This window comes from Solea solea, chromosome 9 (assembly GCF_958295425.1).
Source record: "Solea solea chromosome 9, fSolSol10.1, whole genome shotgun sequence".
Lineage (NCBI taxonomy): Eukaryota > Metazoa > Chordata > Actinopteri > Pleuronectiformes > Soleidae > Solea > Solea solea.
Window position 1 is genome coordinate 11643596 of NC_081142.1, and position 23283 is coordinate 11666878.

The 23283-nt window shown below is 39.6% G+C and overlaps 1 protein-coding gene across 1 annotated transcript in view; it reads left to right on the forward strand.

The window, feature by feature from the left end:
* Nucleotides 1-23283, forward strand: part of negr1 (neuronal growth regulator 1) — a 136753-nt gene that overhangs the window by 22888 nt on the left and 90582 nt on the right. The window contains exon 2 of the mRNA XM_058638845.1: nt 18086-18324. Coding sequence (XP_058494828.1) covers nt 18086-18324 — 239 coding nt within the window. The remainder of the gene's footprint in view (nt 1-18085; nt 18325-23283) is intronic.

A 23283-nucleotide genomic window follows, 5' to 3' on the forward strand; every position in this document is an offset into this window, starting at 1 on the left:
TGTGGAATCACCAGTCCATCCCTTCAAACCCCACAGCATGCATATTGTGTGTTTGTGACCATGCTCATTTGCTATTGACTCATTTGAATGTGTGCAGTGTCAGTAATGAGCAGCTTGAGCTGGTGAGGCATAATAATACACACGCAAGGGATGGGATGGATCCTCTGCTGGGTGTTTTCTTTTTTACCATTATTATTTTGGTTGCCAGGATGCCAAAGTCCTGTATACTGCTGTAATTTACATGGGCTTAATGAACCTGCTCGCTTAAACATGCATTATTGTGCTATTGTTATATACTACTGGCACACTGGCAGAAAGAAATAAGACCCAAATCCATCATTTAATAGGCTTTAGATAACAACATCATGGTGATTAATATGTTTTTGTGCCAATCTGGTGCTGCCTTTGGAGCTATTCCATTGCCCCTGAACATGTTTCAGTGACATATTGCAATAGATTGGATGTGCTAAGCAAGAGGAGGCATTTTCTCCAAGACTTTTGATTGGTTTTGTCATTGAAGAGATTAAGGGGTAGAATAACACTTGATTATGGCTGTGGTTGGTTATTGAATGAAACCAAATTGTGTTTGTTGCCGTGCTATCCTTATTGTTTTATTGTGTTATAAATCAGAAGATAGTTGTCAATTGTTAAACATTTGTTCTTTCTTTTGTTTTCTTACTACTCACTGCCTTGTTTTTTTTCCTCAATCCAGACACTGGTACTTGTTTCCAGAACATTTCCAGACAATAAATCCCCTCATTTAGCTCCAACTAATAATGCCTTACGAGGTTATTTCTTATTAGGTAAATCATACAAAGGTGACAATGTAGGTTTTGGGAAAAGTACGATTCAATGACGGCTTAAGTTGTATAGCTTCAAGTCAAAACCTGTCATTAACACCGTGCCTTCACTTCCTCTTTAGACAAAACACTCGACAAGCAAATGCTGAGAAAACCTGTGAGGAAGCAGGAACCTTTAAAACTGTCATCTATTCATCATTTAACTTAAATTGTGTGGTCAAGCTTACCTTGCACATACTGGCCAGGGTTTTAGATTGTATGACTGCCTCTTTAAATCTGTGTACCATTGTGGGTACTCCTCGAGGAATTGGATTGTTTTTCACCCTGCTGACCACCACTTCACTGAGTAAAGTGCAGCAGGCTCTGAGCCTAGGTGGACTAAGGTAAATAAGTGCCTCTCCAAACCATGTCATGCCTCCTATTGGCTGCCATTAGGAAGTAATGCTTAGACCTTGAGCCTGCTGACCCTTCTTTACTTATACTCATTTCACTGTGTCCTCATGTCAACCCATGTAGAGCCCACACACACAAATCATTGATATCTGGGATTGCTGTAAAAGTATTTTCCTCTAACTGATGCCTTCATTCATGTGCATACCTGACAGTGATTAAAGCAGAATTGTTAGAGCATTCTCCCTATTAATAAAATGACTTAGTCATATCACTTGCACAAATCAGAGACTCTGTTCATGGGATGAACCTTAAGCTGAGCAAAATCCTTGCCAAATGGACTGGCGATTAGCTTAACTAAGGACTTTTTGGTCCCTGCCAACACACAGGCTCTGCATTTTAAGCAGAGGGGTATTCATTGGATTTCTGTATTCAGCAGCCCTCTGTCTCCCAAACAAACAGGATAGCAAAGGTGTACACATAGAACAAAATATGATTGCCATTTTCTTGATACATTCCTTTTGTGTAATATATAGCAACGCTCAACATGATGCATTACGATGTCCTGGCATTAATAAATCTGCTGAATTCTGTTATGATAATGAACAGGCTTGCAGAACAGGCTTCAGGCATTCCCTCAAACACCTTGTCTTGGAGTTTTGCATGAACTGTTTCCTAATGTTTCATGGTAAAAGCAGGATGGTGAAACTCTTCATGCTGTACAACCCGGTTCTTTTATGCTTTCTGTAAGCTGGGAGGGCAGACTGAAAATGTACTGCACAGATGTGTGTGAAACACTTTAAGACAGATTTAAAAGGGACTGTACCTAAAGCAAAAAAGTAAGCACAAATAGGCCAAGTAGAATATGACTTTGCCCAAAGGGGCCTCGTCTATGCTCCATGTATTTATTCCAATATTTGCAGATGTCTGAAACCAGTTACTTGCTGTGGCAATTGCTTATTTCCCTTTTGTCAGGATGATGAATGTGGTCTCACCTATCGGACTGTGCAGGGCCCCCAATGTCCTGTGACAATGAAGGATCGTTCATTTGTGCCATGGATGGAACACATCAAAAACGGTGGATAAAGCTCTGTAGGAAAGCAATAACAAACACCACCTTGTTACTGTCATTGTTTTTCGTGATATTGATGATTGACATTTTCAATGTCATGTGCAAACATTTACGACTTGACACACCCTTTAGATCTGATAGGCACACAAAACAATACAATAAATATTTTAACTCGTTAATATGAGCTTGTACGTTAATAGATGGTGTGGCAAAAACAAAACAAAACAATATAATATAACTATAAACAATTTTGTACACAAACTTTAGAATCCAGATTTACTGTTTAAAAAGTGTTGTTGGCTAGGTGGTAGTTAAAGTCCAGTATACTTTATATATCAAATGTGCATCAGTGTCTGTGTGCAGTCAACAACAAATTAAGTATAATTAATACTGTCTTTTCTAATGACAGGTGAAAACAGGTCTATAAAACAAAAGGATAAAAGCACTTTGGATGCACAAATTAAAAAAAAAATCTTTAACTTACCTCATGTCCAGTTGCCTACAGTTAAGTACTGAAAATGACTATGACGTGGCTGGCTGAGAACCTTCACAGACATATAAAAATAATCTTAGGGACTAAAAAAGTGTAAATTAATTAAACAATAAACAACAATAAAAGGCTTGTTTAGAAAAAAAAGGTATAGAGCGACACATTAGAGTGCTTTTTACTTTGAAACAGAAACAGGAAGTGTTGGATTTGTAGCATATGTGACACAGTTGTGCATTTTAGCTTATGACAAAACCAGGTTCTTACTCTTACACTTGAAATGTACACTTTAATAAGCAGCCATTATCATAAGTGATTACCTGACTGCGCTCTTTCACTCGAAACCTGTGCATTCATGCACCTTCGTCGAGCTCGCTAGAACCCTAGTGTACAAATATGTGTATATGTAAGAAAAATGCTTTTTTTGTAGATGAAAAAAGGCTTACTTCTTTTAAGTATGGTACCATTTGGCATTGGATTTATACCAAATGTCAATGCTTATCTCTGTGTTCAAAAGGCTTACTCACTGTTTCACTTGCTGCTATTGGCTATAAAGATGCCAGAGCTGCGTTTTTGGCATCACCAGTGCGTTTGCTCATTCTTGGTAATCCACTATGATGGAAGTGGGCACAGTTTCCAGTTGTCATGTCAACTTATGATATTGCAGCACCAGATTCCACACCATTGTAGCAGATAATGTATAGCCACATAATAAGGGAGGACTAACATCAAGTAGGAATACATTATGTACAAAAAGAGATATGTAAAAACCAATATAGATGAAGGGATAAAATAGATCACTTAAGAATTAGTTGCGTTCCCTTTTGTGCTTTAAACAGTCAGAATTTTAAATACTTTTATGGTGAACGAGAATCAGATAAGTGACAATTGTATCAGCGAGAAATTAAGTAGTTGTTCGACGGATCCACAAACACTTTGCTGGTGGCAGGTAACATATGTATCACAACTCAAGTGAAGGTGTGGGGGAGGCATGTCATTTGCAATGACATTTAAAATGACTTAAAGTGAAGTCTTCACACATTCTAGGGCTCACACATTGTAGACACCACACAAACAAGCTTGTTGGGGATTTGTCTGATCTAACTCGGTCTGTTATTGAGGACTGTAAACTCATCTGTAAGCCCCAGTGGTCCCAGGCTAGCAGGTGGTGAGTGACTCAACCACACACTCAGTCGTGACCTATTCCTCTGACTCCACTTCCCCCGCTCTCCCTGGCACTCTGCCAAACCTGATCTGTCAGTTGGGCAGGTGAGTGGTGTGGGTAAAAAGTCCGGCTGGAGATTAGCCATCCAGGCGCGTAATGATGAAAGGAATCACCTTACATGCACACTTCAGAGCACAAGCAAGGTAGACGACAGCCTTAGAATAAGGATCCATTCTCTTGAGGAACAAGGGAAAAGGATGGACACGAGTAAGAGAAGCTGAAAAGAAGAACACAGTAATGCTTCATGATTGATACTTTGAACTGCCATAAAACATCGGTCCTAAAAACATAGATTGAGACACTGATTACAGATTACTATGACTATTATACTTAAATTACCTTTCCTGCTCTTTTCATTATTTTGAACATGGTAATTGTTTTTGTCAGTAGTAACCTCATAGTCACCTAATAAATCACATTAGTCATTTTTAACTGATGTGAGGGTCTGTAGCTGAGTTGAAGATGATTATGACTCTTAACACTGAAAGCATGTACAATATGTGCCAATGTGTGTATTGAAAGGTTGATGGGGTGGGGGGTGGCGGGGGGGGTGGGGGATTGATAGAATTAGGAAGACCTAGGTACAGATGGCTTTGGAAGACAGATGTCCCTGCGAGGGTTCTCAGCACAGTCCATGCCAGTATCAGACATACGCAGTGCAAAGAGAGCTCCATATTCCAGAAAGCAGATGTTTAAAAGTGCACGCCATGCTTTAAAATGTCACGAGAAGCTGTACGATGTCGGTAAAACAGCAACACTCACACAATTCACAAGAAAGGACATTATAAACATTTTTTTGTTTCTTGGCTTCCGGCAAAAAAAAAAATGCAGACATTTGTGGAACCATTTAGTTTTTCTAATGATCTGAAAGGGAAAAATATTGTCATATCCATATCGGCTTTCTTTTATAATCACAGATTAGTCACATTCAGACCGACCAAGTGAAGAAGCCTTTGTTGTCTGACCAGCTTTTCTATTAATCTGATTGTAAAGGAGCAGGTGGGTGTTGTTGTGTTGCCCTACATTACTCTGAAGCATATGCATTACACTGTAAACATGCGTATGGTCATTACTCTGTTGCCCTCTGCATTGATGAAACTAAAGGATTAGTTTAGTTATCCGGTTATTAATTTTAAAGAAAGTGAGTATGTGGAAGTAAGCAAACACGAAACTGGCATACATTTTCTTGTTTCTTCGTTCATTACCTTATCATATATCATAATAAAAGTAGCTGTACGTATAATCTTCATGCAGCAAAGCATTTTTGAACCATTTCTGGTGGACAATTGAATGATTAATTGTCAAAATAAATGTGCAATGCAAAAAGGAAAAAAAAAACAAAGAGAAGATCTCTTGATGAATGGCCTCAGTCACAAAGGACTAATAGGTTTTCTACTGCACTGTTTTTTGTCCACACTTAATACGACATTTGAAATGAAATGGAGCATAATTAAAAGGTTCCCGGGGACCAGGCAATATTACAGCATCCTGAACTCCAGTGTGCTCATCTGCAGTTTGTCAACCACCCACTGTTTGCCACAATTTGATTTCTAGGTCTTTAATATGCACCGCAAACCTATTTAATTTTTTCTGCCATATTAATAATTTCCTCTCTTTCCCAGCTATTGCGTCTAATCCCCTCTCTCTTAGTTGCATAAGAGACACAGACACATTCATCGTAAATGCCAAATGCCAGTCAGTCATTTCAATCGGTGCATTAATAATCAAGTGCACAAACATGCAGCTGTGAATGCCTCTGACTGTTTTCTCTCAACTGCAGCTACGTTTCAAAGATGACCCAAAAGTGCCTTTTTGTGAGAATGATTTTTTATTACTTTTCCTAGAAAGCATTTACTTAAGTGTCCCTCCTCATGCTGGAACCGCAGCACTGTGGCTGTATACAGTGTTGAGATATTGGTTTTGAAGCAGAGGGTAATTTGATTTGGGAGACTCATTGTCTGCGATCTCTGCAATTACAGTCACCTGACATGAAGTCTAAAGGGACAAAGCAGTGAACGTTAGTTTCTCTCGCCTCATGTCATGTTAGCGATGTGGTGAAAACATACTAACACACAATAGTTCTCCAGCTGGAGTCTTTGGAGGTATACTATGCAGGGTGTGAAGAGTTAACACACTCCTCGGAGCTGTCCCCTTCAAGAGGCATTGACAGAGAAGAGGAGAGCGGGCAAAAGCAGTGGCGGTGGATCAAGATAGATAATTAATTGAGTGTGAGTGAAGGATTAAAAAGCAGTGAATAAGAAACAAAACATAATTAGGCAGTTTTTTTATCTTACAAGTACAAAGACCAGCTCTACACACTCCTGTGGGAAAGTGCCTATTGCATGATTATGGGCTGTCCAATTTGCTGTGGCCTCTGTGTTTTACACATTTTTAGGAGAAAAAAACAGTCTCCATGGTAGAAGTGAACATTAGACATTAGACATCTTCATTAAATAGGTGTAAATCAATGCAATTTCCCCTGAAGTCATGGGGACACCAGGGCTGCAACGACAAGTCGAGTAATATTTGATGGCAAAACTCGTCGAGACTAATTTAGTAGTTAGGGTAGTACTTATTTTGTGGAAAAAGTGACAGCCCTAATGTAATGTACAAGTCGTTACAATAGTCGATGACTAGTCGACTAATGAAATAGTCATTAGTTATAGCCCTCTGGGACACAACTATGGCTACATCCATATTGACAAGTTTTTCTTTTGCGATGCGTCTTCTGCTGCTTCACTTGGGTGGAGCTTACAGCTAAGCCAACTGCTGATTCCACAGCTTTGTTCATTTTTAAGGTCTAATCTCCAGTGCAGTACCCAAAATACTTCCACATGCCACTTTTCAGATGTTTTGGTGTCGCGATAGTCTGTTCTGGAAGGTTTAGTTTGCTTGTGTCCTCCTTTTAACAGCAAAATAAGTCTTGTTTTTCTGTTAGATTCAGATTTGATTTGAGGCCGAGCCATGCTCCCTGCGCCCATTGCTGGACAATGTTGTAATTACTTTAGACAGTCTGATGTACTTTAACCCCACACCCCAACCAAAAGCTCAAACAGATATTTGAGCTTCTGATCAAAATAACCACTCTAATACTAACACATGAGAATGCATGTCACATAACCATTTAGAAGGTTTGATGTTGGCTGCACCGTTGCAGAGAATTCCTCATATGCCTGAAAACTAAGAGCAGGCATTTCTTGGACTGAAGACAATGTGGAACTGGTACTGACCATAGTTGTTAGCAACACTTATAACTCACCACTGGTAGTTGAGTCACAACTCATAAGAACCAATTGGGAATGTGGATAACTACATCATTGCAGCCCTTTAGGCGCTCAACATCTCTGTAGTACTGTGGGCAGATGGGTTTGAAGCCTAAGTCTGAGAAACTCCGGGTGGCAGGTGTAAGCTTCACGCCCACCCCCCGAAGGTTGTGTCTTAGAAACGTCTTTAACAGTGAAAGAAGAAAATAAGAAAACACAGGCAAACTCCAAGTTCTCTACACACAACTGGTGATTTAATGGAGTTACCTTTGTATGTGTCTATTTTCAACAGCATTTCTTCAAATTTCATTGTAGAAAGAAGGATGATCTCAGAAAACATTGTTGAAAGGCATCAATACTCATTCGTGGCTCATCTGCCTGGATATTGAGCACATAATGGAGGATAACATCACGTCGCTCACACTTACCTGGAATCCGAGTTACTGTAGGTCATATTACTTTTTCCGTTTTTTTTTTTTTTTTAAATGATGAAGTGTATTGTGCTGTTCACTTAGGTAAACTGAGCCTGTTTTTCACTGCGCGACACCCGGAGCGAGCTACAATAACTGATGTGATTTAAAATGTGTCTTAGTGTTGCGGCTTGCTTCAGTTTCAGGAGAGAAATACACACTCATTCATTCATTTATCACTGTAAGTCATTGCTAGTGGGAGTTCAAATGAGAACTGTTGACCAATAAATCAGGTTTGATTGGGTGCTTTGTCTTCAGTTTTGATGTTTTTTTTTTTAGAAAAGTTGTGTGAATGTAAGCCTGGTCAAAGTTGACCATCAAACAGGACAAACATGATTCGCCCTCAAGACAGCCTTTGTTTATCGACCCGTTAGTCTCTGCAAGTTTATGTTTTAAAGCTTCTCTTGAAGAACTTGCCCATCATAAAACATTAAAAAACACACAGTTAGAAACACAAAAACATCACATACTTGCAAAATTCAAACAGAGCTTGTTAGATGATGTTACACTCAAAAGTACAACCGTTTTTTTTTTCAGTGTAGTTATATGTAAAGTGAGATATGTGTGTCTTTCTCTGTGAGCTTACATTGTAAGTGCTGTAGTTAAGGCTAACATATCCACTTACCATCTTAGTTATTTGTATAAACATGACATTTCTTCTCTTTTCATTGTGTTTAGAACAAGAACTCTTACAGTATGTCTTTCATATCCCTTTCAGCAGAGCAGTACTAAGCACAACAGAAGGGTCTTTGCTAGATTCCGATCAACACAGTTGTCATATTCCCTTCCGTTGTTAAAATAGCAAATGTTCTTGGGCCCATCTGAGTGCCCGTCAGTGTGTTGCTATGCAAATGTGATGTGGGTAATGTGGAGGAGCATTCTTTCTTACGACTTTGGCAAATCCACCATTATAATGATTATCCAACAAGGTGCAAGTAGCATGCCTTCAAACTGAATGAGAGATGGCCCTCTGATTGTTTTCTGCTTTATATGTCCACAACACATCCATTATATATTAAGAGCCATGTATTTTAAATGAGTTTGTCTGTTCTTCTGACCAGGGGTCGGCAACCTTTGTGACATGGAGTGCCAGTTTGAAATTTTCTTCTCATCTCGTGTGCCATTATCAACAATAACACAAAGTTAAATTATGCCACAGAAAAACCAAAACATTTCCAATATACCTGGAATTGTATTCCATTCATAGAGCACATCTCAGTGCTGTATCTGCTCAAGCTTAATAATACTAATTTTAAGAAAAAAACATCTTAAAAAAAACCACTGTGTTTAATAAACATATTGCTCTGTCTGGGAAGATAGGCCAAACCAAAACTGAGACTACAGTACCTTGTCTTAAAGCCTGTATCTGCCACGGCTACAATGCTGCAGTGGGAGCTGTCACTCAAACCCATGAAATCAGGACACACATAAAGTGAGTAACACAGTGTTTATGCCGCAGAGTGCCACCTGTGGTACGAGTGCCAAAGGTTGCCTACCCTTGGAATAGACTGTGGAAACAAAAGGGGAGTGACATATCGCCCCAATCCAAGTCCAAGCTCCACCCTGTATCATTTTACTCTGGAAGGGTGCCAAAAATGAAAAGGATGGGGCTGGTTATTTTGGTACTCTTCCTAATGTAATTGCAATAAAAATACGAACCGTAGTGTACCAAACCAAACCGTTCCACTCAATGGAAATAATACATAATGTATTTGTAAGGATGATCTGGTGGTAAAACTTAACGGTTAAGGCCCTGGTAGGATTGCATCTTATTCCCAGCATCCAGACTTGTACCGTCAGATACTACAGGAGCCTGATGTGCGAGTATACCGGGGTCTGTGTTATGCGACACTCAGGTAGCTTTTAAACTCCTGCGTTTCTTTGCGGTTTGAAACCAGAGAAACAAGAAACCGTATAGTGTGGAGTGTTTTGACCCAGCTGCTGCCATGCATGTGAAACAAGACAAAACCATTCAACCAAGGCCATGTGAGCATGGGTAACATTTGTATGCACTGGCAGGGGTGGGGGGGGGTAGATGCACCTTGAGGGGACCCAAAGATGGACAAGGCAAGGTGATCCTGTACAGGTAGCAGCAGCATTGATGTCAGAGTGTGAACAACACTCTGGTGGAAGCAATTTAGTCCATTATTTTAGCTGCATTAACATACACAGGGAGGTACACACACTAAGGATAACACACAGAAAACATCAAATCATCACAGTTAAGAAGTGATTACAATATAATAGCAATATAATAGCAGTCTTTTACTTTTATTGCCATTCCAGTATTTGATGCTCAAAACAAATGACATACATACATATTTCAGGGTCCTAAGGGCAGTACTCAAAAGAAGCTTTTACTACTGTATGTTGCCTTAGTGCAAAGTGGTTTTTTAAACATTCATCGTTATGGATTTCCACCTATGCATTTAGTTGATTTTTTTTATTTTCATTCTACCATAACAGAGCTGTAATAAACTGTTGCAGCAATTGAATTTGTGTTATGCGGCATATTAAACTTGTGATATTGCTATTTGAGAAAATTATATTTTCTATCACCCCATGTTATTCACATATAGAAGCGATATTACAAGATCACTTACACAGACTTACACATGTTCTACCTAAAAACTACCATTTTCTAACAAAAACGTGAAGTAGCCTTGACCCACTGAGAGGTTTCCACGCCTTATTTTCTTTCACTGGTGCCTCAACATCCAGTCAATGAAAGAGAAATGTGTTTTCATTTGAAGATTTATCAATTGCAAAACTCGGGGGGTATACGGGACCTTGAGTTGTAAAGGTTGTAGAGCCCACGGTGCAGGCAGAGTCATCATCACAGCATTGCTCTTAATGTGTGAAATGGCTAAAATGGAATTAAATATCCATCCCACGCTTCATCATTAAGGGCTTTCCTCATTCATTTTTATGTCTGCAAACACACTGTCATTATGCTCTTGAAAACACTTGCTTTATTCAAGTGGGTGCTACTTTTTACAGGAACACGAAAGCGTTGTCTTAAAGCAGACGTTCCACTACAGTGAGTGCATCGCTGACATTCTCACTTTCCCTAGTTCAACACAGACAGGAAAACCAAACATGCCAGGCGGTCTCCTCAGTTTAATTCAGACTTCAGTGACTAACTGTCATTGAGACACTGGTGATACAGAGTTCGTTCCTCCGATAGCTTTACGCGTTGAGTGTTTGCTGTTTGTATTTAAATGTTAGATGCAATCAAGTGTCAGACGAGTTGTGATTGGAAATGGATTTTCTTCTTTTTGCCTCGCTCCTCGTCTCTCTCAACAAAATACAAGACACAAAAGAGGTACACAGGTGTTTACAAACATGGCATACATCGACTATGCAATGACCATTTATTGTTGATAGCAAGTGTTTTCAATTCAGTGTTTTAAACTCATGATAGCTATTGTTACTCCATGTTGGTATGGCAACAACAGCAAATAGGTAAGAGCCTCCTGTTGGATAATACTGTACACGTCTGTGGGGGCAGTGTTGTGATCTGGGGTTTGCTGCAGTTGGTCAGGTCTAGGTTCAGCAACATTATGTGCCCAAAGAATGAGGTCAGCTGACTACCTAAATATACTGAATGACCAGATTATTCCGTCAATGGATTTTTTTTCTTCCCTGATGGTACGGGCATATTCCAAGATGAGAATGCCAGGATTCATTGGGCTCAAATTGTGAAAGAGTGGTTCAGGGAGCATGAGACATTATTTTCACACATGGATTAGTCACCACAGAGTCCAGACCTTAGCCCCATTGAGAATCTTTGGGATGTGCTGGAGAAGGCTTGGCGCAGTGGTCCGACTCTCGCATCATCAATTCAAGATCTTGGTGAAAAATGAATGCAACGGAAATGTTAATCTTAATTTTTATTCTAAAGTAGAGCCAAAATGTTAAATATTTTCCCTCAGGTTCTAACATGCATCTCTCATAGTAAATTAAATATGTTGGGCTTTTAACAAAACCTAATCTCATGATCTAATCTTATTTAATTAATTATAAGTCTTTTTTAAATTATTTGATGAGAAAACTATGAATGGATTAATTTGGGTTTATTTCAACGATTTCAATTTATTGGGTGATAAGATAAGCTAAGTTAAGGTACACCTTTATTCGTCCCACTATCAGGAAGGTTATTATGTCAGTGCTGGCCAACTTACCTTTAGGGTGGTTGTAGGCTTAGTTTAAATTGACTTTAATGTGAAAAATATTCAACGTGGCATATTGGCAATTAACTTGGCCTGAAATATATATGAACTACTTGACTGAGTGGATTCTCTTTTAAACAGAGTTATGTCAAACATTAGCGATACATGGCGTAGCATTGAAACATCCTGTGTGTATCTATCTTATGTCTATCTCGAACATAATCATTTTCAGACTACAGATGATCCCACACTGCTGAATGTGACGACCAAACTATGAAACACTCAAATATTGTATCAATATCAACACTAGGTGAGTACCAGGAGGAATATTCACATTTGAGGAACATACAATAGAAACCAGTTTTATAAAGCCAAGGAATCTGGGTCAGAATCATGCCCAGTGTTATGGCCTCCAATCAATGAGCTTCAATGAGTGAATGGGTTGTAATCTTAGCCACTTTTTTTCCATCTGCCATACTGTAATTAATGGTGCGTCATCACTCTCCATTCACATGAAGCACTTGCAACACCAGCTAATCACATTCCTTTTTCCACACATAATCACTTGGGTTTGTTAAAATCTCTTATTTTTGAGACAAAAAAAAAACCCCTGATAATGAGCCTTGTGCTTCTGCAGTTACTTATCTGAAGCAGGGATAAATAAAAGTATCAATTAGCACAAGTTTTAACTCCCAAAGGTGATTCAGAGTGATTGCTCTGAAGTATGCGGAATAATTACCTCAGCTTTGCTTTTATGTCCGTGTCCTAGGGAATATGGACCCGGTAACAGCAAAGGTCATGCTCGTTGTGATGTCACTTTTTTTTTGCTGGTTGGCTTGACTGATGAAATGGACATGGGAGATGGCAGAAGAATGATGCGGCTGTCATTGTAGTGTTTTATTCAAGGTTGTCTAAAGTAATGTAGGCTGTGGGATGTTTTCAATGGGAAATATCCTCATAAAATAGGGCTGAACAGTTTGGGGAAATACTGTGTTTTAGATTGAATGTGTGTTGGAACAATACATCATGAGTTACCACGAACATACTACCTAGATGTGTATTGTTTCTAACATGTATGTATTACATGTTTAATTGGGATAACACATAGAAATGCTAATTGCTTTGTTTTAAAGTGCCATATGTTGAACTTCACCACTTCCAGCAAAACACAAAGTGCAAAAGGACACCTTCACATTTCCCATTGTGGGAATAAAAAAATACAACTTTATTGAGGACATTTCAGTTGCGTGTGGATCCACCTGAGGAAGATCCTCCTCAGATCAAAGCAATAATCAATAAAATAACAAGATGAACAAAATATTTTAAGTGGTTTGTTACCACTGAAAACATCACTCTGCCGACTTTTCCTCCGATCTGTGTCTATCTGTAAGCGTGACTGGCAGGGCAAAAGTCCAGCTAAATTATACCATTGATGACAACCCTTTCTGTTTAGTGAAACCAAACAGAGTGATAACGGATTTAAAGTGAAATAAATGTTACTGTGAAACTGAGCTATAAAGCAGGTTGAGCAATTTAGTGCTCCCTTAGGTAAGTCCCATTGATTTTGATGTATTTTTTTTTTTACCAAAGACAAAGTTACGTGACTCACAGATGGAGCACTTGGAACAGAGTTAAAACTCCCCTTGTTCAATCATCAGTTAAAATAATGAACAACACAATGATGGCTCTTTGATAAAACATTCAAAGCACTGATGATTTTATGTTTTGTTAAAAACTGAAATGACAAAATGTTTCTAATTTCCTGTTGCTCTTATTTGGGCCCTTGCGTGATCTCGTCTTCAGGGTTTTGGGCCTGAGACTCACTGCATTGGGTATTTTAGACCAGACCAGTCCACTTTGTACGAATGAAAATGCATAATTCAGACAGGAACACTCTCATCATAATTAAATCATATATTGCACCAAATGGAAAAAGGGGGGTGCAATGCAGGAAACTAGTGCTGCAACTAATAATTATTTTAAGTAGTCAAGTAAGCCAATTAACATTTCATTTTTCTGAGCAGTCGATTGCCACGTTTATTTCTGTTGATTCAGAATAAACACCGTCGTAGCCTTATTAACCCTAACATGCACCCTGCATGTAAGGTTTCCCACCATATCATATGACAGTGCCAGTCACAGCAGCAGCAGCATGTCGCAGATGCAAGCCCATTTTGTACAATGTAGAATGTACTTGTACTATTCTGCAAATAGCAAGCACCCCCCTGCTTTGGTGGAGCAACACCAACATCACACCAACACACATCAACTCTCCGTGGGGAGGTTGGAAGTTGGCGCCAGTATTGTGCACGGTGAGCCGTCTGTTAGGCTTTTTCGGCTTATTGTTTGCCTTGATTTTCTCTGTTTGCTGTCAAAATGTCTCTCCTCTGCTGGTTTATGATCACAAATCACTTCTTAGTATCTGAGCAGCTCAAGTTAAAGTGAGATCTGGGTTATCAAATAAACTCTGTCCTCCTCCTTTGTTTCTGTCGGCCGTACTGGTATTACTGTACCACCTTTCCCAATGCCGGTGACCATAGGAAACACCCAAGGAAACAGGGCAACAAGGTCCAGTCCTTACCTGTGAGCCGGCTGTACACACCGGTGGAGGCTTCTCCTCTCTGGTGACCTCGGGTCCACCGACGTGCTTTAAATAAAGCAAACCAACGGCAACTGAAACTGGCAACATTGCCAGAAAGCAAGGAACTCACTATTAGCCTGGCACTTATCAACAGGAGTTGGAGTTTCATCTTAAATTCAACAAGGAATTTATTCTGGACTTCTCAAACTTTGTGTTGGATAGCGTCCTAAAATGTTATCGTTTTTTAATTGTTGGTGATTTTAATATTCACGTGTGCTGTCCCTCCAAACCGCTCGTCAAGGACTTTTTACAAACTCTAAACTCTTTTAATCGCACAGTCGGTGTCTGTCCCCACACATGAAAGGCGTCACTGGCACGCATTTAATCCACAATTAGAATTGCAGTTTTCAGTTTTTTTCAATGACTCTTTGCTTCCTAGTGTGGTTGACTTTTCTCACTTCAGTGCTAATGAGATTATTTACCTTATTTTTTTTTAAATTTCCACCATCAAATCTGTGGCTGTGTCTGAAGTGATTTTAAACATGCACTCATTAAGATGCACAATTAACAGTAGATCCCTCCATTCTCTCTAACTTTAGACCTGTTTCTAAGCTTCCTTTTATGTTGTAGAAAAAAGTTGTGTGCATTGGCAACTTCAATCTTACTTGGAATGTAATGCCATTTTAGTAACATTTCAGTCTGTTTTTTAATCACATCAAAGTACAGAAAAAGCATTTTATGTTATGTATTAATGAACTTTGCTGACTCTGGAAACGCTGCTGTGCTGGTACTTTTAGATTTAACTGCAGCATTTAATACTGTCAAGACCATCAAATTCTTGTCTCAAGCCTTGAGTGCTGTGTGGGCTTGGAAGACACTGTTCTGAAATGGTTTCAATCGTACTTGTTAGCCCCTTTAGGCTGTGGGGTCCCACAAGGCAACGTTTTAGGCCCTCTCTTTTTTTCCCTTTGTATGTTGCCATTGGGATCTACCTTGAAAATAAGGTATTTTTCATTGTTTTGCTGATGATGTTCAGATCTACTTTCCTCTAACATCTAACAAGTTCGGAATTGAGTTGAGATTTAATTTCTTTGAAGTCAAAAAATATTGATGCTTTTCAAATGGACAAACCGATAAAAGCATGTTTTCCCCCAAATGAGGCTACTATGGAAGATTAAACCTTTTCTCCCCCCCAAAGGTAGAATTGCAGCAACACATATGCTGACGGGGAAGAGACAATGTGATTTAAATCCTTGTTTTTAAACGTGCTATATAAATACATTTGAACTTGACCTCGGCCTCTGGAAGCTGGCTCATAAATATCTATGTGTGCCAGGGACATCTGTTCTCATCTGTATGTAATATTGTAAATAAAAAGAAAGGCCCCACTTCATGCAGATCAGGTTTTCAGACTTGTGTTTATGTCTTAGACTTGTCTTTATGTTTAAGTGATACTTCCTAATCCCTAATTTATCCTTGAAACGTTGCTGTTTCCCCCCAAAGAGCAGCAGTCGTGAGTATTTGGAACAGACCATCACAATCATGCCGCATATGTGATTTGGAACCTTTTGAAATAAAGTCGATTTATAAAAATCCCACTGAAGTGGATTCTAACTGGCATGTATTCAAACTAATCACAACCTCTGAACAATTTCAGAAACAAATCCCCTTTTAAACCTATGTTTGAAGGGACAGTTCTTTGAGACATTAACAGCATTAACAGTCCTACTCCACGTAGGACCTGGATTTACAGTTACCTTGTTTTACAAGTGGTACAGTATATAACGAAAAGGAAAAAAAAAGTCTTGCAATTTGCAGCTACATCACAACGGTGGTTGTGATGTAGCTGCCCACGGGTGCATTAACGCTCAGGACTTAAAGTGTCACACTCAGCAGTGCCACAAATGTGTGTTAAATTATTTCTTGCTTAAGGCCTGCAATCATAGAGGATCACTTCAAAGCTTTTTCTCTCACCGGTAGTAAGAGTATTCAAAATGTGTTGAATACAATCCTATGGATTGCATACAGGGTCATTGTACCAGAGTTTCTTAATGCTCAGTAGGACGTTTGGATTAGTGTTTGAAGAAACGTTACTTGCTCCCTGAAATTCTAAGATCAAATGTATTTTAGCTTTATTGACGAAAAAAAAGCAAACAAGCGTAACATCATGGCTCAGGTAACTAACTGTTCCTTTTGTGTGGGCTTATCAGAATACCTGGACTTGTTTTTTTTCTCCATTGTTTGCCACTAATTTGTCACAATGTCTCGTGGGCAGTATGTTCTCTCTAGGGAAGACCAGTTTGGACTATGCCATTGTCCCCTACCCACTTTCCTGACAGACACTTTCTTGGCATGGAGGGTAAAGAGCTTTGTGGTTTGTGCCAGGCTGATTTCCTCAGTGGCTTTGGTGTTGGCTGTCAGCATGGCATGTCTACAACAGTGAGACAGCCAAACTTGATTTGCCTCTTTTCCTTCTCATTATTACAGTATTTGTCACTGAATATAATGTGATGTCTTTTGTCCAAACACTTCTGTGAGGTTAGCTTTCTAAGGGAAATTGTGGGTCTAGTCCTAGAATGCAATGTACTCCGAGTCAGGGATGTTTGAGAATGTTTTAGTTGTTTTTTTTTACGGATTTCCAGTAATGCTCATGTTGAAAAGCGATGTGCAAAACAGTTGGGGAGTTGTAATTGTGAGGTTAAAAGAAGACAAATTACCATGTGTTTACAGAGGAAAATGTGCTGTATTTAATTTGCAACGTTGGTCTCTTTTATCCTTTGTTCAAATCCTTCATAGTGCAAAAGTAATTCATGGCCACTGGGAAGTCAACTTATTGGAATAATATGAAACTTGACACACATACAGTTGCCTGATTGTTACTCTGCAGTAGCCATACAAGGAGGCACATTGATTTTATTAGCTGATTAATACGAACTGCTCTGAGTTGGACCAGCTCCAGTGTGTAACTTCTGTCGCCAAAACACTACCACTGTGTCACGACAGACCTAGACTGACCCCACACCACAGGTGAGCCTGCAGAGCTCTCTAAAAGAACAACTCTAGTTCCATAGTCCAGCTGTTCTCTTTCAACATTTGTTTCAGTATCTCCCTGCCTCACACATGTTTCAGAGACCTGGGGATAATACCTTAACCTTTAAGTTTGCTGCCATCTCACTTTTCCAGTGTACCTGCTATGCTTCCTACTGTTTGCCCCGATGTAAAACACACCACTCCGTGTCTCCACAAACACGACAACAAAACACAGCTATACCGAGAAAAGACAGAGAGAGTCGTGTGGAAATGATCAGCTTTATCAGCATCGTCTGAAGTCATTTGACAATGGCGTGACTGTAACAGATATTTGTTTATAGTGACACACTACGGTGCACCTTTACCAAAAGATTTGTCATATAAGGTTTAGAATTAAGTCGTGTCATATTCTCAAATTGCTGAGCTGTATATCCCTAAAATGTATACTTCCCTTGGACCATATGCTCATGATAATATAAGCCCTGGGAGAGAGACAAATCTGCTCAGGCTTTAAAATGTCATTTAGACAGCAAACCCCCCCCCCCTGAAAGCAAGCATTTCCCCACATCTAACAAGGTGTCTCCTGTCATTCTAGGTGCTACCTATTGGACGGGATCTCAAAAGGAGCCTGGCTGAACCGCTCGAGCATCATATTCGCAGGGAACGACAAGTGGTCCGTGGACCCTCGAGTGTCCATTGTGTCAAGTGTTGGTGACAAACACGAGTACAGCCTTCAGATACAGAGAGTGGATGTAACTGACGACGGCCAGTACACGTGTTCCATTCAGAGTGAGCGCAACCCACGGCCAAAGCTCCTCAACCTTATTGTGAAAGGTATGTGATCTTGGTTCAGTAGATATTTCACTTTTGTGCAACTGTGTTGTGTCGTTTCAGTGCTGGGTGAAATAATTGAATGGATAATAGCTGCTTTTCCTGCTTATATCTATCTAACCACTTATTGGTGAGTCATTTCAGTCAAATCAGTTTTACAAAATGCCCAGAGCAAATCGAACAATAATTTGCGTGGTCATATATTCCCAAGGACTATATGTACTGAGGACTGTAGTACTTACAGTATTTAGCTTTAGTTCTGTATCCTTCTCCACTCCAGGTGTGTTGGTTGAACACAGATGCATACATCTTCTCTCCTTTAATGCCCTTTATTTGAGCAGACAGGTGTGTGAATGTGTATGAAATATGAATGTGCTTGTGCTGTGGGGTTTTGTGTTATGGGAATATGAATCTATGTTGCGAGTTTGGTTCAGCAACAAGAAATAATTAGGAAAACTTTAATTGCCCGTGCTCTAAAACATATAGTTTATACAGTATACTCCAATATGATACACACATAGATATGCACATACTATCTAAAGATAGTATATAAACAATGTAACAATGTAACAATTAAACAATAACTATATAGAGAGATCCTTATATGGTGTAACTGAATGAAGGAATAATAAAGCAACTTTAACACCTTCACTCTCTGCTCATGCTGCACTCGCCTCCTCTCTCTAGAAATGTCTCCATCTTTAAGCACAAGAGCTTGAGAATAAAATCTCTTTCCGCAAAGTTCACACGACATGAACGAATAGTGACAGCATACTACGTCTTTCGTTGTAGTTTAATTTCACTGATATATCATAAAAAAACATGTGGTCGCAAAAACACAACATGAGAATGGACTCCTGTGGTAGCGTCTGCGATCTTGTGATTTAAATTTGTTTTTCTTTCTCGTCTTCTCCTTGAAGAAATGCTGTGGTATGCCTTCTTGAGTTTTAACCGCAGATCAAATTTCCAGCATGCTCGAAATGAGATCGGGGTCTGTGATGCATCGGGGAGGCATCGGCAGTCTCTGCGGGCCCTGCCTTTAAATATTTCACACTTAGCGACTGCCGACGAGGCCAATTAGGGGCAATTAGCAGAGGCTTGCGAAACTCGGCGGTGAGCACGTTATCGGGGCTAGAAATCATGTAGTGTGAACTAAGTTTCAGTTGACAGCATTGGTTGTATTTTGAGCCTGTAGCTGATGAAAGAGAATGTAAGCTTGTTGGTTTAAATGTCAGGAGGCAGAAAGTGTAGCTTTGATCAAAGCTTCCTGGCTTCAGGTACAGCAGGTAGTAGGTGTTTTTACAGGTCTATACTGCACTGTAGTGCTGGGGGGTATTCTGGTATTAACTGAAAAATTGGTATGTTTTTTTTTTTTTTTGATGATACGGATGATATGATACAGGGCCGCACAAATCGTGTTTCTTGCACTCGTGAACTAAAGATTAGAAACACTCAATTAGTCATTCAAGTAAAGTGCTAATCTTTAGACCCTGAACATGGCCCTGCATAATGGGCTTATTGTTATTATTGTTTTATTGTATTATTGTTTATTGTTTGTTATTGCTGTTGTATTGCTTATATGGCGTATTTCCACTAGCTCGACTCGGTTATTTTGCTTTTCCATGAGCGATAGTACCTGGCACCTGATACCTTTTTTAGTACCTGCTCAGGTGCCAGACTGCCGTCCACTGATTGGTCAGAGTCTTATCACAGAGAGAGGCACAAGAATCAAACTGAACAATGCCAAAACTGTACATCAGTTAAAAAGACTTAACAACCCGGAAAACATGGGTTAATCAACATTTAGCAAGGAAATGTCTAAAATCTCATCATTTAACAGAGGTGTATTTAGTGGCAGCACTGCATGAGCGGCGAGCCGACTGCGATGTATCGTGCAGCCGTAATATGATATGAACTTACGTTTCTTTGAACAAGGGAACGAGGTGCAACAAGCACTGTTTCACTGCTGCACTACACATGCTTAGGGCTTAGCCGATGAAGTAACGGTGGTTTTAACTGCAGCAATGAGCCATTTACTCCACCAACTTAGCAAAAAACACGTATTAGAGTGCCAATAATATGTGCAGTTATCAGTGGCGGTTGCTGGTCTTTAAAACAGGAGAAGCTAATTTCAGGCCCAGTTATTTATACATAAATTCTGCAAACGACAACAAGGAAACCCAACAATTATGTAAAACTGAAATGCTATAATAGCGTTTTTATTTACAGTGTATATGTACTAATGAAAATGGTCTGTATCGCCAAGTCAACGACCAGCTGTTTGTCTAAAGACTTCCCTCACAAAATCCACACAGGACTGAGGCAGAAAAGGCTGCGCTGTCGTGGAGCTGTCAGTCGAAAACTGGTTCCGCCTTTCGGACAGTTCCTCCAATCATCATGCAGAAGCCCAGCTCTCGCTGGAGCACTCATTCATGCTGGTGCATAAAAGAAATACCATTGTTTGCCATGAAACCGTTGAGTGATATGGGGGTGGCTTGTGGAGTTCAGATGTTGCTGCGTTGTTGAGTGTGGGCAAGCCGCTAAACAGGAAAACAGCCCCATTCCCTGAAAACCATTTTCCAAATGCCATGTTGTATTTCTTCAATAGGTTGTTGCAAAGCCTTACAGCATGTGCGGTCCATTCTGAATATGTTTAGAGAGGGGACAAGCTGTCAGAAGAAAACTGTTCCATTTTGCTCTTCTGCTCTTAATGTATTCTTTTATTTCACAATAGTTTTATGGCCTGCATTTAGTGCCCACTTTTCCCACCTTCATGGTCACCTAAGGCAGGAAAACAAATGGGTTGTTTTTAAGCCAAGCCGAGGTAATGACTAATTACAATGGAACATAATGTCGCAATATGCACACCACAGAATTGACTAGAAGCGTTAAAGGGTTTTGAACACACTGGTGTAGATGTGCGAGCTGTGCTAAGTGAAATTAAGAAATGTCTCTCCGGCTGGCAGTGGTTTATAACATATGACTCTGTGGACTGAGAAAATATACCTGTTTGTTCTAAACCATCATTTAAAGTATATCTTTTTTTGTCTTTATCCAGAAGGCTGGATCGCGTCTATGTAAACTAGCCTCCTCTGAGGTGACAGACACTTTAGAACATGAGCTTCTCAGGGGGTTGCATAAACAAATAGTAGACCACGAGCATGCATGTGCATGCAATTTAGATCAGCGAGTCGCTAAAAGGTGAGCCGTGAAAGGCCATCAAATATAAATGAATATGTTCTTAATTCTCAGTTTTTTTGTAATGAAGTTTGAAGTTGCTGTAAAATATGTACGATAGAAATACCTATCAGGAATGAAACAGAGCCAATCGCGGTTCTATTAAGTGTTGAAAATATACATATACAGCAATAGTGTGACATTGTATGTGCAAGTATTCCGTGTCCGCAGGTCAGCATACAGGCCTAATATTTCAGCATGTGCACTCGGTGTTAATTAGTTCATTTTAATTCGTACATTGTTATTTATGTTGACGGGTAATTACGCACTTCGAGAGTGAGTGCTTAATTCAAATATTACCTGGAGCCAGCGGCAATCACCATATGCATGTGTTGTAAGATATGCAGGATCACAAATGTACATAGTGGACTGATTATTAATCTGCACTGAGTGTTTGTATCCCCATGTTCACATGAAAACAATAATATATATGAGAATTATTGATCCTAGTGATACAAGTGTCCAACTCGTCAACCTTTGCAAGAGACTGTCCCATTGTTGCAATGTCACAGGGGCAGTCTCTGCCTCTGCCAGTGTGTCCATCAACAGCCTTGTATGTTGTCACAACCATACAATTTTTTCCTCTGCTGTGCACTTCTTTTATTCTCTCTTCTTGGGGAATTTGCTCCCCTCAAAGCTGCCCGTCCATCTTGACCTGTTCTTTCAGAGATTGGCTGATAAATCTTTTTAGCCGATTCGATGATTGATAGGACATTTGGCCACCTATTGGCAATGGTGGACCCTCGCTCCGATAGTGGCCGATGGCTGCGCTGCCTCCACCCGTCATGTGGAAATGCAGATCCCCACTCTCGTAGCAAGTCTAGCACAAATGATGGGTCATTGGCTTCATTTGCTTATTTAAATGCCACTTTTGCTTTGTGTATACACACATTTCTCCTGATATTTAATCAGAAAAGCAACGTTTTAAAGAGTAAATGAAACAAATTGATACAGACTGCTGCTGGATCTCAGCACGTTGAGTTTAGAGGTATATTCTTTTAACCTCAGACATTCCAGCACTTACACATTACACAATACAAAACACTGCTGATGATGCATTCAAGGATGCATTAAACAAACACTTGCCGCTGCATCCTTGTGGTAATACATGCAGAACTAATTAGTATTTATAAGACATTGTTCTCTTTTATATCTTTTTAATAGTGTGATGAATATTGTTATTGCAAATCTTTGGAATATATGACTAGGGGTGGGTATTGCGGCTGTAAACCAATATATTTTCCGATTTTCAGTGTCTCAATTCAATTTATTATATTTATGTTCCAATTTTGCCTGGTTATGAAAGTGATTTCCACAGAACTAATGCTGCAAATTGTCTAAAATGTGGATCTCTCTAACTGGGTGAATGTTTAAATATATTAATGTTTCCATTAAAAAGTTAATTATAGTGCAGATTTACAATATAGTCATAGGTGATCATTCAAACTTGAACACAAAAAAAACCTGTTCAAGTTCAATATATCCAGCCTCCAAACACCCTCAGGTAATTCAAAGTAATTAATAGGTTGTCCAGCAGTGGGTGCTGTGAGCACAGCTTGCCCTCTTTGTTCATTAGAAGAAGACAACAGTGGCGCGCCGCTCATGTCCTCCTCTCACGACTCTCATTTTGAAGCCGTGTTGAATCTCTCAGGGCTAACTATTAAACAACAATGTATGGTTTTTAGTCGATCTCGGAAGATTGAATCACTAATGACAGAGTTCAAA